General features: G+C 34.3%; 1 protein-coding gene across 1 annotated transcript; it reads left to right on the top strand.

Moving 5' to 3' along the window:
- Window positions 1–248: 248 nt before the first annotated feature.
- Window positions 249–14,161, top strand: LOC128549123 (uncharacterized). The gene is made up of 3 exons (XM_053525430.1): window positions 249–646; window positions 2,677–3,440; window positions 7,834–14,161. Exons 1-3 carry the CDS (start codon window positions 441–443, stop codon window positions 12,810–12,812), a joined length of 5,949 nt encoding a protein of 1,982 aa, XP_053381405.1. The 5' UTR covers window positions 249–440; the 3' UTR covers window positions 12,813–14,161.
- The last annotated feature ends 1,557 nt before the right edge of the window (window positions 14,162–15,718 follow it).

Genomic DNA, 15,718 nt, shown 5'->3' with positions numbered 1-15,718 from the left:
TTTTTCTTCTTGTACATTACTGGTACTGTCCTACAAATAAATATAAGAAACGTTTACACGGTTGTGTCCACCATAATACCCAAACTACTAATACTAAATGTACATAAATATGAAATTTGAAACAGATATCTTGAAGATTTGAACATTAACTAAATACAAGTAATATGATACGAATAAGGTATGTATTGAAAACTGTTTACATGCTTTCGTCCAATGACGGTTATTGTGCACTTGTGGTAGTTATATTTTAATACTTGGACCGGTCGATAAATCAGTAATTTTACGTTTGTATTTTATCGATTGGGTAAATACAATTAAATTAAAGTTAGCACAAACTACACTTAATTCAAAAGGAATAGCTGATAGTATGCAGAGTTTAGTTTATTAAGATTTGTGATCAAACTACGTTGTAGTGGCATTTACATTAATTTAAAAAAATAATGAATGTAAGAAACTTAAGACAAAGCAGGAAGCATAAGAATTACGTAAGTGCTCTAGTAGCTGTGAACAAAACCAGTGATGCGTTAGAAAGTGTAACTGAAGATGGTCTACGAACTGTTCATAATCAAATTCAACAGAATTTAGGACATCATCATTTTCCTCAGTGTGTTCAACAATGTAGTAGAATCTTCAGAGACTTAAATAGGTATGTTATTTAAATCATATTTCCAGTACTATTTATGCTAGATCTATATGCTATAACAAAATATATATTATCTGTCAATTTTCTTTTTCTACAATGAACATAAAAGATGACAGAATCAGAATTTACCAAAATTACATAAGCTATGTCTTACGAGGCAAAAGACACATTTTAAAATATAGGCCAATAAATATTTCGACCGAACTGCACACAGTAATTATATATGCAATTCTTTTCGACACTTCATTGAAATCGCCCTGATCTTTTTATCATTTTTCCAATTGTGTGTGTATAGTCTTCTCTTCCATATCAATACACTTATTATTTTTCTTACACAAACTAGGTTAATTTGAATGATTTTCCTTAAACAATGGTTTACCCAATCAGCATGACTATATCGACCCGATATAGGTATAATGTCCGAATGTCGGCAAAATGTGCCGATGTAGAGCCGTCGTCGGGCCTTTATGAGTGAGTGAGTTAGGTTTTACGGCGAATCGACACAAAATGATCATATATCGTCGAGATCGGATCGTTGAACTGCCGCAAAATATTGAAATCGGCAGATGTCCGTTTCATTTCCTGTCTTTACAAGTTTCCCTTCAGCCATGTGGTACTTTTCGGCCTACCCATCTATAATTTTAATATACAACATATTTTCGAGCAGTAAGATTTATTTCATTTTAAGCGTTAATGGTTACATACAAAGTAAGATATTTAAATGCACGTTGAAATGCCTTTGCTTACGTTAGACGTAAAAACCTACAATTATAGTTCAAAGGAAGGGTCAACAATGATGAAAAACTGACCAGGAATACGCCTAGCAACAATTACACTTATAATAAATGGACGTTAAATGTCAGAAAATTGGAAATTATAAGTAATGAAGTTTAAAGATATAATGTCCGAATGTCGGCAAAATGTGCCGATGTAGAGCCGTCGTCGGGCCTTTATGAGTGAGTGAGTTAGGTTTTACGGCGAATCGACACAAAATGATCATATATCGTCGAGATCGGATCGTTGAACTGCCGCAAAATATTGAAATCGGCAGATGTCCGTTTCATTTCCTGTCTTTACAAGTTTCCCTTCAGCCATGTGGTACTTTTCGGCCTACCCATCTATAAGTTTTAATATACAACATATTTTCGAGCAGTAAGATTTATTTCATTTTAAGCGTTAATGGTTACATACAAAGTAAGATATTAAAATGCCCGTTGAAATGCCTTTGCTTACGTTAGACGTAAAAACCTACAATCATAGTTCAAAGGAAGGGTCAACAATGATGAAAAACTGACCAGGAATACGCCTAGCAACAATTACACTTATAATAAATGGACGTTAAATGTCAGAAAATTGGAAATTATAAGTAATGAAGTTTAAAGATTAAATAGGAAGTAGACAATAATGAAGTTTAGTGTTATGAACTTGGAAGTAATCAATAAAGTCTGAAATTAATAGAGGACGCTAGAAGTCCAACTTTCAGAACTTTTATATTTGGCAAAAATGTATCATTTTGAAATTGGTAAAATATGGAATTACATGAAACTAATGTCGTAATATCATACCATGTTTACATTTACACATTACACAGTGGGGAATCACGTGATCAAAATAATCTCTAAACCAAAGTAATATTTTGAAGAACATGAATAAATAACTAACTAAATAAATAAAATTAAAAAAAAATAAAGTTACAAAATTTAAACATAGCCTAACATATGGCTAATGAAAATTGTTAAAGTATTATGTAGTTGACACTAAGGAAAATAAAAAGTCTCAGTTTCTTTAAGTGTTGCAGATAATCAGGTGATTGTAATTGATATCTATGTAGTTTAAAGTACATCTTTGTTACCATGTGATAGGCTATATTTTAACTTTACAGCAAAAGTTGCCTCATATAAAATTATCCTATATAATTTATAGATTTATTTTGGTGTTAGAGATTATTTTGATCATGTGTTTCCCCACAGTGATTTAAGTAAAGCATTATTAAGGACAGACACATTTATACCTTTCATTTAATTATGTTAAAGGTGGTGCGGCACATGTACCAGCTGGCGTATTGAATTAGACGCTTATATGACACAGGGTGCGCGACAGAATAGAATACGTTGGACTGACATGAAATCTTGGACTTGGCCAGTAGATGAAAGAAATATCGCCGAAGTATTCATTCTTCCGGGATGGAACACAAACAATATCAATTTGAAAGATCTATCGACAACTTTAGCAGTATGGAAAAGGTGCTCCGTCTTTCAAAGACACGTTGTTCAAGCTGCCGAGCCCCTGAAAAAGAATCGCAATCAACTAGTACACGAATACAATGCATCAATGAAAATAACAAATGCAAAGAAAATTGAAATATTTCAAAACATAAGAAATCTCATCACACACCCAGACATTCAACCTCTTATACCAAACCATAATGATCTTATACGTATGATTGGTGAGCTTGAGCAAGGGGATTTATTCAAATACGAAGACGATATTATGAATGCCCTGAGGAATATTGGGATGCAGAATGAAGATATTCAAGCGAGGTTGGATAGGCATGCTCTTGGACTTCAGGAAGTTCATACAAAACTGGACCATCTTGGTCGTACAATTCAACACGTGTTCTTTAGACAAAACGTTTTAACTGTTGCGTTCCTGTTTTGTCTTACTGTGGTGATATTTTCCGGACTTTCCTATCATCTGAATTCTCAAAAGTGCGAATTGCTGGAAAACCTTGATATAAGAAGAAACGAACATAAATTTGGTTTCCCGGAAATTAACTATACATTGAAGTCAACAGAAGGTATTACATATTTCATTTTTGAAGTCATGTTAATACAACATGTTTTAACTGAAAAAAATAAGGGTTCGCCGCTTGGCTGGAACAAAAACATTATTTACACAATGAAAAATAATAGGAATAGTAAAACCCGTTACCAAATCGTTGAGAATGCATTTTTTTAACATTAATTTCAAAATCATATTTATGCTATATCCATTTCAAAAAATATTTTCTGTACTTTAGATGAATAAATTGCAAAATAAATATATGCCGGTAAATAAATACCAAATCTGGTTTACAATCAGCTGAAATGTTAAACACATTTATAAAAAGGTATTCATATTAAATTTTAACAAGGAGTATTGAACAAGCCTTTTCTTTCGAAACATTTTGTTATTTAACGATTTGCAGATGACTGAAACGCCAGTATTGAAATGTTGAATGCATTGGAAGAAATCAATATCATCAATCTGACTAAAGTACATCTCCTATTACGCTACGCATAGGATCTGAGAACGACCTATTCATAGCCTCGTTCTGACGACCCTTTCGCTAGTCAATCAGAGCTTAACTTACAAAATTTAGCAAATTACCTGTAGCCTTGTCTTTTGATATTTACAATTCTTATGTCGGAATATGTCAGATAGCCGGTTAGCTCAGTCGGTAGGCCACTTGCTTAGTAATCGAGGGGTCCCGAGTTCGAGCCCTGGAATAACTGCACATTTTTCTTACTCTTTGACATTCTAACAAGTCGTCTCATTGGTTAAAATAAAAATAGCAATGCTGGAAATCCAAAATATACAGAAGACGTATGTGAATGGGTCGTTCTCAGATCTTCGTTTAGAAGATCAAGTACTTCAGTCAGATTGTCAATATCATATAAATAATAAATCTCAAAACTCAAGTGTTCAGACACAAGCGCAGTTCCACTCTACCTTAAAATTATCTGCTCATCTACTAAGTGCAATCTATTGGTTTAAATTTCATATAGCCTGTTCTCAGTTCAAGTACGACATTTGCTGACTTTAATTCATTTAACGTTGATTATAAATAATCAGATGAAATTACGAGACTTACTAACGTCTGGTTAATTATTACACAGAATCTTTCTAAAGTTAAACCGGTTTCTCCTATCGAAAAACAAAACAGAACATTTCCTAAAGAGCAAGCCTTAACTAGGCTAATACCTCAGGTTTAGAAGCGTCATTTTTTTATGCCCCCGAAGGGAGGCATATAGTTTTTGAACCGTCTGTCAGTCTGTCAGTCCGCAATTTTCGTGTCCGGTCCATATCTTTGTCATCCATGGATGGATTTTCAAATAACTTTGCATGAATGTGTACCACAGTAAGACGACGTGTCGCGCGCAAGACCCAGGTCCGTAGCTCAAAGGTCAAGGTCACACTTAGACGTTAAAGGTCATATTTCATGATAGTGCATTCGTGTCCGGTCCATATCTTTGTCATCCATGGATGGATTTTCAAATAACTTTGCATGAATGTGTACCACAGTAAGTCGACGTGTCGCGCGCAAGACTCAGGTCCGTAGCTCAAAGGTCAAGGTCACACTTAGACGTTAAAGGTCATTTTTCATGATAGTGCATTCGTGTCCGGTCCATATCTTTGTCATCCATGGATGGATTTTCAAATAACTTGGCATGAATGTGTACCAAAGTCAGACGACGTGTCGCGCGCAAGACCCAGGTCCGTAGCTCAAAGGTCAAGGTCACACTTAGACGTTAAAGGTCATATTTCATGATAGTGCATTGATGGGCGTGTCCGGTCCATATCTTTGTCATTCATGCATGGATTTTAAAATTATTGGGCATGAATGTGTACCACAGTAAGACGACGTGTCGCGCGCAAGACCCAGGTCCGTAGGTCAAAGGTCCTAAACTCTAACATCGGCCATAACTATTCATTCAAAGTGCCATCGGGGGCATGTGTCATCCTATGGAGACAGCTCTTGTTTTACTTAAAATGATAATTTAGAAACAAAAATATATGATAAAAATATATGATAAAGCGGACGATTTTAAATCTGATAGGGTCAACTTCCCCTACCTTGATGGATATACCCCTCGAGCTATATCATATGGTGTCTATAATCACAACTTATTTATCTTGCAAGAGCTTTCTCAAAGTTTTAATGATAGAAATCTTTATATTACCAAAACGTCATTACAACAGGGTTTACAGATATAATAAACTACGGAAAGCTTTCACTAAATTTTGCTACAGATACTCCAAACTTTTAAAGAAATATAACCCAAACTTTAAAACACTTTAAAACATGATCTTGAACACCCGGAATAATATGGGAATATAGTTTATAAAATCCGGAAAATGAAACATAATGTTTATTTTTATCAATTATTGTATACTGTGTAAAAAGATTTATCAAAAGAGGGAACAATGCGAATACAATGCGAAAATTGTTTAACGCAGTGCATGTTTGGTAATTGACTTCTCTGCAGTTAGTCGCTACGCTTTCCTATTTGATGGTGGAGTAAAACTTCTTGATGCTTTTCTCCTAAATGCCACAAAGAACGGATGGAGTGGAATGCTGTCTTGCAGTTTGCTAAATCGTGCCCTAAAAGGTTAGGCTCTCTATGTTTGTCTTGTGTACGTGCCCGTCTGCGCTGCTGTGGTTTACTGTATGGGGAGGCTGTTTTGGAACGTTGCGTTTTCTCTTGAATATTCATCCTTACTTTTTCACTTTTCCCCAACACCCGACTCCTATTTATCTCACTCCTTCCAGCCCCCCCCCCCCCCCCCCCCCCCCCCCCCACGCACCCACACACAACGCTTCCCTTTTTTCTTTATTTGGCATATAATTAAAATGTACTTGTTGGATTTTTGAGTAACCCGTTACAGCTTCTGTTGATCTACTTTGCGATAGATGGCACTGTGGCTGTGTTTAGGGTGTTCTGTGCTTCCGGGAATTTTCTCCTTGCATCTTTTGTGATTACAACAGAGAATGTTTTACAAGAAGTATACAACGCAACGAAATGTGGACATGTGACGTAGTTTGTGCGAACACCTCCTTTGTATTAGACACAAATTGTATCAGATTTCCGACAGACTATTGATATTCCTAACTCACTGTGCGCGACTTGTTGCAGACATTGCTTTGTAAAAGAAGTGTATTGCCTGATACAAAGGCAGATGTCATCAATGTATATAAGGACGATATATTAAACATGGATAATTCGTACTTTGCTTCTATGTTTGCTGATGCTTCGGTAAAATATTTGTTTGTGTTTTGGGTTTAACGCCGTTTTTTAACAGTATTTCAGTCATATAACGGCGGGCAGTTAACCTAACCAGTGATCCTGGATTCTGTACCAGAACAAACCTGTTCTCCACAAGTAACTGCCAACTTCCTCACATGAATTATTATCAGGTGGTGGACGAATGATTTCAGACACAATGTTTTTTAATCTCCACGGAGAACATACGCTACGCCCGGGGATCGAACTCGCGCCCTTGCCATTCGTAGATCAACGCTGTCCCTACTGAGCTAAGCGGTTAAATAAGGCTAACAATGATGATACATTACTTCATTTTAAGATTCACATATTTCTTAATTATGGTAAAATACGTACATGAAAAGTCAATTTTCCACTCCTTGATGAAGATGCCACATTATGAGGTCTTTAGTTTACAGCTGATAACATTTACCTGAGCCTGTAGTCATGTTGCCGATTTCGGTAATAATTCAAATACTAGAAAGCTTTTTCGGCAGTGTAATCGCTATCGTTAGCTTAAACTTCTGAAATCGTTTGCTACATTTAATCACCGTTAGTCAGAATTATGACGAAATTCAAAGATTATTTACTGTTCTGCGACAAAGTTTTTTTTTACAAACTGATTTTTATGGAGATGTGATTTACAAATTTCGAAAAACTAATATTCGTCCAAAGTGGTAAGCTTTTAATTAATCTATTAGTGAAACTGATCCAAATATCATTAAGTTGGCTACATTCTTATCCCAGCCGATGGTATTGCTACTTGAAAATAATTGAAAGATTTTGGTCTTGCAAGATGCTTTGACTGACAGTCACAGTGACGTCTTAATACACATTGCATAATAAGTGTTCAACCATTTTACAGTTAGCCAATATGCTTTCGCTTGGTCTTGGTTTTTTAATATAAAGATACAGTAAATTATAGCTGTAATGTGATCTAATGACACTACGAAGCATTAACGAACACGAGTTTCTAGCAAGAGGTTGCTGATTTGTTTCTGGCAAGGTTGTTTTTATCCCTTTCTCCGAAACCTCGTACTTGAGTACTGGTTGAACTTTCTGTAGCAGTCAACAACCACAGCTTCAATTACTCTAAACTTAACCAATGATGTAGAATTTTTGGTTTTCTTTTAAATGTCTTATTAAAAGTTTCCTTGTTTATTTCAGGTTGTCTCGCTGAAAACTTTAGTTCTGTCGATCACGGGAGAGTTTATCTATTTGAATATATTTCACACCATAATAATTTTACTGGAAGAACATGGCTATTTAAGATAATTGAAGACGAGCTATTATTTAAGTCAGGTGAACATCATGGTCTGATCTTAGAAGCTGGCATGGGTTATGGTAAGTCTGCTGTTATGAAACAAATTATATGTTCATCAACGAACAATACAGCCAACAGAATAAGGAGTCGCCTTATGGCTTTTCACATTTGCCGTTTTGATGTTACTGTATCAAAACAATCATATATATTTATTTTTCGTTTAATGGCAATGTTTTCTGCTCAAATGCCAGATGTAGGTATGACTGTGAGGAAATGTCTGGAGGTATTTGATAGAGGACTATGTGAAATGGATCCAAATGGATGTCTTGATCAGTGTATAATAATCCCATTGAAAAACGAGACATATTCCAAATACAAACCGGTTATAATACTTATCGATGGACTGGATGAGTGTTACAATTTATACCGTGCCAAAAATGAAATATTCTTACTTTTAAAGAACAGGATTCATCGGTTTCCTGTTTGGGTACGATTTTTGATATCAAGCCGAAGAGGATCTGAGGTAAGACAGCTTGCTAGGTACTTGAGGGTCATTACCTTAGACGACGATGATTTTAATAATATACAGGACATCCAACTGTATTTGCAAAAGTCAAATATCAATACTTCTGATATAAAGTATACAGAATTAGCGAAATCTAATTTGTCAAATTTCTTAATAGCATCTAGTTTGAATAACAATTTTAACTTCGAAAATGGGAACATCATTCCACTAGTTCTTGATCAATATTACGACGAGCAATTTAGAAGACAGTTTGAAGCCACATCAGAAATGGGATTTGAAGATGCAAAAGTTTTACTAGAAGTTATATGTTCATCGTTTCAAACCTTAACAGAAGAAAGACTGTGGAACATAATATTTACCATAACGCACATCTCAAAAAAAGTATATCAGCAAACATTAAAACGACTAGAACCTTTCATGCATCATACTGAGAGTAAACTATATTTCAAACACTTTTCGCTACAACATTGGCTGCTGAATAATACCAACGAAGATTTTCATATTGATAGAGCTAATGGGCACATAATAAATGCATTATATATTTTCAAAGATATAGATAATGCAAATTATAATATAGATGTAGTTGACCTGGCAATCCATGTGAGCTATGCTAAAGATGAAAATTTAGTTCAAAGGTTTCTAAATCTTTCAGAAACACAGAGGGATGAATTACAGGAATATAATCCTGTGTATCCGTTGATACGTTTAGCTCGCAGGGTAGATGACTTCTTAAGCACAGATATGCTTGCATCTCATTTTAAGGACATTGAACGATTAGATCATAATAACTTCCCGGCTCTCTTTATAGCGGCATATATGGGTCATTTACATACGTTTGAAGCACTTGTTAAACGAGGCGCAAATATCACTTTTCGGACTAAATCATTTCATAGCATTATTGACTTTGAAAGCGCATTTTTAGTTTCATTTGAACATAAATTCTGGGGGTATGGCATTTTAGACATTGCAGCGCAAAACGGACACGCCCATTTGGTTAATTATATAATTAAACAAAATGGAAACATGTTTCAATACCCTGTGCAAAAAATGAATGCAGCAAATCTCTTACCGATTCATTTAGCTTGTAAGAGAGGACATATAAATGTTGTTAAACTTTTACATCAAAAATATCCCTACATGCTTGACTGGCTTTGCTTGTATTATGCGTCAGAAATCGGCAATAAAGAATTTGTAGAATTCATACTTAATAAAAATTTGACTGATCGATGTAGCAGATGTGAAAGTTCCATTCACTGGATTCCAGATAAAAAGTTACGCGTGCAAGGACAAATTGTTAGTCATGAAACCGACCCATATGAATATGTTTTATTCGACGACTGGAATAAAATAGCATGTGAATCGGCACTACATGTAGCTGTTCGTAAACACAGGTTAGACGTTGTAAAAATATTAATAAAGCAGCCCAAAAATGCCGTCAACTGTTTCGATAGAGGAGGTAGAACTCCCCTTATTGTCGCTATACAATATGGATACCGAGACTTCGTAGAATATTTTGCAAGTGTCGGACTTTTAAAAGGAAACGAGACGTGTGGAGATGTTCCTCTAATAAGCAATACATTTAACCTTCACGAAAATGAAGTAGAAAAGCTTAAAATTCATTCATGTGAACCCTTCATGCCAATATATCATGTTGCTGCAAAATTTAACCGGTTGTGGCTTGATGAAGTATTTAAACTACATAACATAAAAGCGGACTGGTACTCGCGAGACAATAATGGCTGTTATCCACTTCATACAGCTGCATGTCATGACAATACTGAATTTCTTTTATTTCTAGTGGAAAAATTAGAAAAAGATATTGCCAACTATAAATGTCATAATGGGTCCACATCGTTGCATTCAGCCGTTGCCTGTGCTTCTGTATCTGCTACTGAAATAGTGTTGTTGAAATATAGTAATTATGCAACAGAGCCAAGGGATGTCAAAATGTCATATCTAAAGCATGCTCTAGGACGAAACGCTAAATGTATGTTGGCTAAGGAAATAGAAACCCTTGAGAGAGATATTGCAATAATTGTATCAATGCTGTTGCTGGTGGAATCTGATTTATATATATCAGGCAATTTAAACAGGAATGTTTTACATTTTTCTATTTCTAATGGGCATTTCGGTACAGTTAATTATCTCTATTCAAGGTATTCAGATTCTGCAATGTCTCTGCTCCATGAAACGGATGAAAATGGAAGAGATCCTCTGACATATGCAATTGACAATGCCAAAGTTATATTAGACTTTCATTTACCATCTTCAATATTTGAAAACTATAATGTATTTGATGAGCCCTTAAGTCTTATGGGACCAGAAGAATATGCTATACTCTTGACATTAAACTTTCTCAAATCGGAAATTTCTTATCAAACATTTTTGGAAAGACTTGTACAGAAACAGTTTTTACATCTAGTCATATATTTCTTGAAACTATCGAAGCAACCTTTTGAAGATACTTCAACCTTATCAGCAATTCTAAAGAATGATCGGTCTGGAATTATAACTCTTGTTTATTATATGATATCTACGAACCAGTTTAGTACCTTAGCGATGTCGGGAACGAGATTGGATATTTCAAGAATGCCATTTGCATGTTCAACATGCGCAGAAATTTTAATCAGGTGCCACACGCATGAAATAGCACTTGAATACCTAAAGATTGCACATATATTATCGACTCTGAATTTTGACATAATCAATAGCATTATTCTGAATATTTTCTTTCACAAAAGTTCAGCAAAAATATTAAGCAACTGTTACGATGAATCTGGCTACAACGTGCTCGAACGTGCAATACAAGGTGGCAGTCCTCAATTAGTTTTACATCTGCTAGATTTTGGTGTCAGCAGCGAACTCCGAAAAGACGTTTTATTGCATATGACACTCAACACATTACAATACAAGAAAAGTGGATATGATTTTATCCATGTTTCGAAGACATTAGACGATTTTCTAAGAATATCTTTTGTAAAACATGAACACGTTTTAAAAGAATTCAATCTATTCAGCCGAAAGAGTCAATATTCTAACCGAACAATGTTCAATGATATATTCCTTTTGAAATACAAGGCTTCTGACTTTGAATTAATTACATACAGCAAGAATTTTACAGACTGGTTGTTGTCTATATTGATTCGTAAATATCATTCTAATGTAAGTATAAAACAGATCTGTTGCCCTAAGACAAAACGATTTTCTTTTATCCATAGACTTCTATTTGAGGGTTTACTCAAAAGCACTAAGCTCGCTGTGAAGTACTGGGGACCGCAAATCCTTGAATGTCGAAATGCTGATGACTTCACACCACTATACCTCTACAAAATTTTCCATAAAACAGAAGCGCATTTCATTCCAAAATATAAAATTACGATTATTCATCCAAAGAAGCAACCGGAGTTATACCTCTTATTTCATTTACAGTTTCGTTTTTTCTTTTCGAAACTTAAAGTAAAGCATTTTGACTGTCTGCTGAAAAATTATCACACCTTTCCAATACATATTTACAGTCTTAGCAAAACATATACTTGTATTAGAAAGATTAATCGTATGACAAAGAGTAAAACAGTTAAAATACTTACCAACAAAATCAAATGGACTTTGTCCTTTATAACCGAGATTGACACATGGGGAAAATCTGTAATGCTGTTTATGAAAATGCATGGACTATACGTTCATAATACCCGTTTGTGTGAATTAAGATGGATACTTGACGGAATTCCATTATATGAATCGTGGAAAAATGATCAAAATAAATATACAGATCCGAATTATGCACATTTTACGCGGAATATTGGTTTGGTGAATCGAATGTGCGGCTTCTTACGAAAATCCTACAAGAAGCTCATTTTATTTTTTAAGGAAAATGTTAAAGATGGCGGTGATGAGTATCAGAATTTTGCAGAAATTCTTAGAAACTTTGATAGATATGAATGGAATGTATATAATTGCACAGAAATACATATAGAATGGACTCGTTACATTAAACCCGACGTGAAGATTTTTGTCGATATAGCTTCAAGGCACACATTAATTTCGTTAAAGCATGAGCTAATAGGGATGGCCCTAAATCAGTCAATTTTTTTACCATTTGCCACGAAACGTTTAGAATTTAGAAAGATGCTTTTAAATATACATTTAAGGATGCATCTGTTCAAACATTACAGTTATATGGAGGAATTGTATAATTCACAAATCTTTAGAGAATCATATATGTACAAAAGTCAAAATCTGATTACATTTTCGAATCATGTTTCACATATATCGCAACGTATTAAGTTTTTACAATGGCAACAAAACGCAAAAGAAATATTTGACGAGTTCCTTGAAAGAAAAGACACTAATCCTTAAAAGTGATTTAGTTTAAACAATATTTATTTATTTAAAGCAACATACACATTACATGTACAACAATTTTTTACACGTCAAAAACATGGATTGGACAACAAGCTGAAGCTTATGTAAATTCCTTTCCAAAAGTGATTTAGACTTATTGATTATAAAGAAACATCTTTTTATTTCAATGAATTACAGTCATAAAATCAAAATACGGGTTTATAATTGCCTGATAACTGTTAGAGATCATTGTACTGTTTTAAAACATTTCTTTTATATTAGCCTCGAAAACTCGGCTGTATATTACACTACCGTATTCACATTAATATTGTGTGAAGTTATGATGTACATCCGGGGTAAATTATGCGATATAAAATTGATCGCGGATTTTTTATTAAATCACACAATAATTAAATACGTGGAATAAGACGCAAAAGTGTTCAATATTCAAAACGTTTGTTTCGAATGAACAATATACCTTGTAGTTTAACCCATGGCGCTGTCCTTCGTTACAACATTACGTATGACGCACACTGAATAAAATAAATTTTAAATTTTGAAATGCCATCAAATCAAACAGATGTCCTCTTATTATAACAAAGTAACAGTATGATTGTTTTGTAGAAGGTGTGGAAAATTTAGACCTCCCAATGATTTTTTTTTCACACCAACACTACAAAAGATGAAAACGAGAAATCATAATATGTACAATTTGCCACAAATTTAAATAGATAGCTTATACATATGACTGTAACGTCTCAGGGTTATATTCACATGATTCCTATAAACAACAAAAATCTTATCATGACTTTGTACGCTTTTGAAATGATATACTATTCTTAATTTGTAACAGTTGTACATGTTTCATAATATAGTACGTCTTACTGAAAGTTTAAGATTTGAAACAGATTTGTAAAATACAATATTTTATGCTTGAGTTATTGTTAAATATTTGTTTTTGTGTATCCATGTTGGTTTTAGGTAGAAAAAACGTAAAACACTCAGAAAGAAAACTCTCGAAAAGTTAAAAGTTGTCTGACTTTTAAACAAAATATCACTTTGTGCATTTGGCTTATTTTATACGATTTCGACTAAGAATAGACTAATTGTTGCAGTCTTAGTCTTGTATAAATGTGTTATTAAATGAAATTATATTTACATAAAAAATGTTGATCAAGCATTGAACAGGTTAAATGTTATTACTCTAATGAGTTTCAATTTGATTTTGTTATAGATAAATCCTTACACACATTTGTTTGATTATAAATATGTATGAGCTGAACCATTTTGTGTTTTTGTTGTTTTATTTCATCTTTGACAGTTCATAAATGTAGACCCGTTATCTAGATTAAACCACACCGCCAAAGATAGAATTATTTACTTTGTAATCCAGTAACCTAATGTGCGTTAATGTGTCTTTCACAGCGGCGGAAACAGGATTTGGTGTTAAAGGGGGCGTAAAATATTTGTAGTGTAGAGTGGTGCATTCTGGGCGTTCTGGGGTACTTTATTTGCTATTGACAAAGGACAGGTTTTGTGACAAAACCAACCCAAATAACATGCTAATTATAGTAACATTGTATGAATTGTCAGACATATTCTTGCGCAAGTGCCTCTGATTCTTAGCCCAATTTCTGAGTTGTTTTTTTTATTGGGAGGGTTAACCTAGGACTATTTAAAATAAAAATTGAAAAAAGCTTTATAGGAGGTGACGCAAACTTTGTCAGGTTTTAAATGTGCGAGAATAGCGAGCGAGAAAATAAAAAGCATTTTTTTTTCAACAGAAACAAAAGACAAATTACCTGTGCGATAGAGAAAAAAATGCACATTTTATATTTTCCGCTCAGAACAGAAGACAAATTACGTATTCGAGCGTAGCCTGCGAGACAAAAAATACATATTTTTCACCCAGAACAAAAGATAAATTATCAATGCGAGCGTAGCGAGCGAGAAATGTCCATATTTTATATTCTTCAGTCAGAACAAAAGAAAAATTATGTGTGTGCGAGCGTAGCGAGCGAGAACAAAGTATATTTTGCACTTATTTTACCCAAAACTTAAGACAAATTACCTATGGTCTGGCGATTTTAGAGGGGTGGGCGCCGGGTGCGCCCCGCCCCCCCCCCCCCTCTGAATCCGCCTATGTTTCAGTCAGTCGGTACGAATTATCTGTACACTTAAGTTTCCAAAAACTTTGAAGTAATTTAATGAAACTCCAGTCAAATGGTTCACCTCAATGCGGTGACACATAGGCATCATGTTGCTTTCACGTTCGTTAAACGTCAAATACACCTATCAGCGTCTATTGCCGACTACAAATGTATAAAACGTCAAATAATTACATCTGTTTTAACATCTGGGCCCAGTTGTTTGAAACCTTAACATGCTATTAAACTAACCGACTGTTACATTTTGATTCAAAAATGTAGTCTTGGTGGGAAACACTAGTGCGACATTATAGTTTTACTGTAAAGACATGTTAGTGTTAATAATCATTTACTCATTCATTTTTTTTTTTGCTCTACGTTTCCTAAAAGTTAATCGACCGTTAGATTAATCGCCTGTTAAAGTTTTGAACAACTGGCCCCAATTTCACGAAAAAACTTAAGTAATTACTTAGTTAAGTCTGTTATTTTAAAACAGTGCTATTGCTTAAGTTATTGTTATTTAATATTGATATTTTATATAATAATGTATTTATAACTAAGTTATACTATGGTTAGTAGTATTTATCAGCAGCTCTTATTTCTGTTACGCAAATATGATACTTCTATTTAAGCACGATATAACAAACTTAAGTATTTGCTTAAGTATATTTCTTATTATACCCCCACAAAACGAAGTTTGGGGGGTATATAGGAGTGAGCTTGTCGGTCGGTCGGTCTGTCGGTCCGTTGGTTTTTCATGGTTTCCGAACGATA

The sequence above is a fragment of the Mercenaria mercenaria genome, chromosome 15 (assembly GCF_021730395.1).
Source record: "Mercenaria mercenaria strain notata chromosome 15, MADL_Memer_1, whole genome shotgun sequence".
Classification (NCBI taxonomy): domain Eukaryota; kingdom Metazoa; phylum Mollusca; class Bivalvia; order Venerida; family Veneridae; genus Mercenaria; species Mercenaria mercenaria.
The sequence above is the reverse complement of the archived record's forward strand: the minus strand, read 5'-3'. Positions and strand labels throughout refer to the sequence as shown.

Bases quoted from the DNA above. Each gene is read 5' to 3' on its own strand.
- LOC128549123 (XM_053525430.1), top strand. From the start codon at position 441: ATGAATGTAAGAAACTTAAGACAAAGCAGGAAGCATAAGAATTACGTA. The intron at 647-2,676 runs GTATGTTATTTA...ATTATGTTAAAG, and splicing joins ATCTTCAGAGACTTAAATAG to GTGGTGCGGCACATGTACCA. The intron at 3,441-7,833 runs GTATTACATATT...TGTTTATTTCAG, and splicing joins TACATTGAAGTCAACAGAAG to GTTGTCTCGCTGAAAACTTT.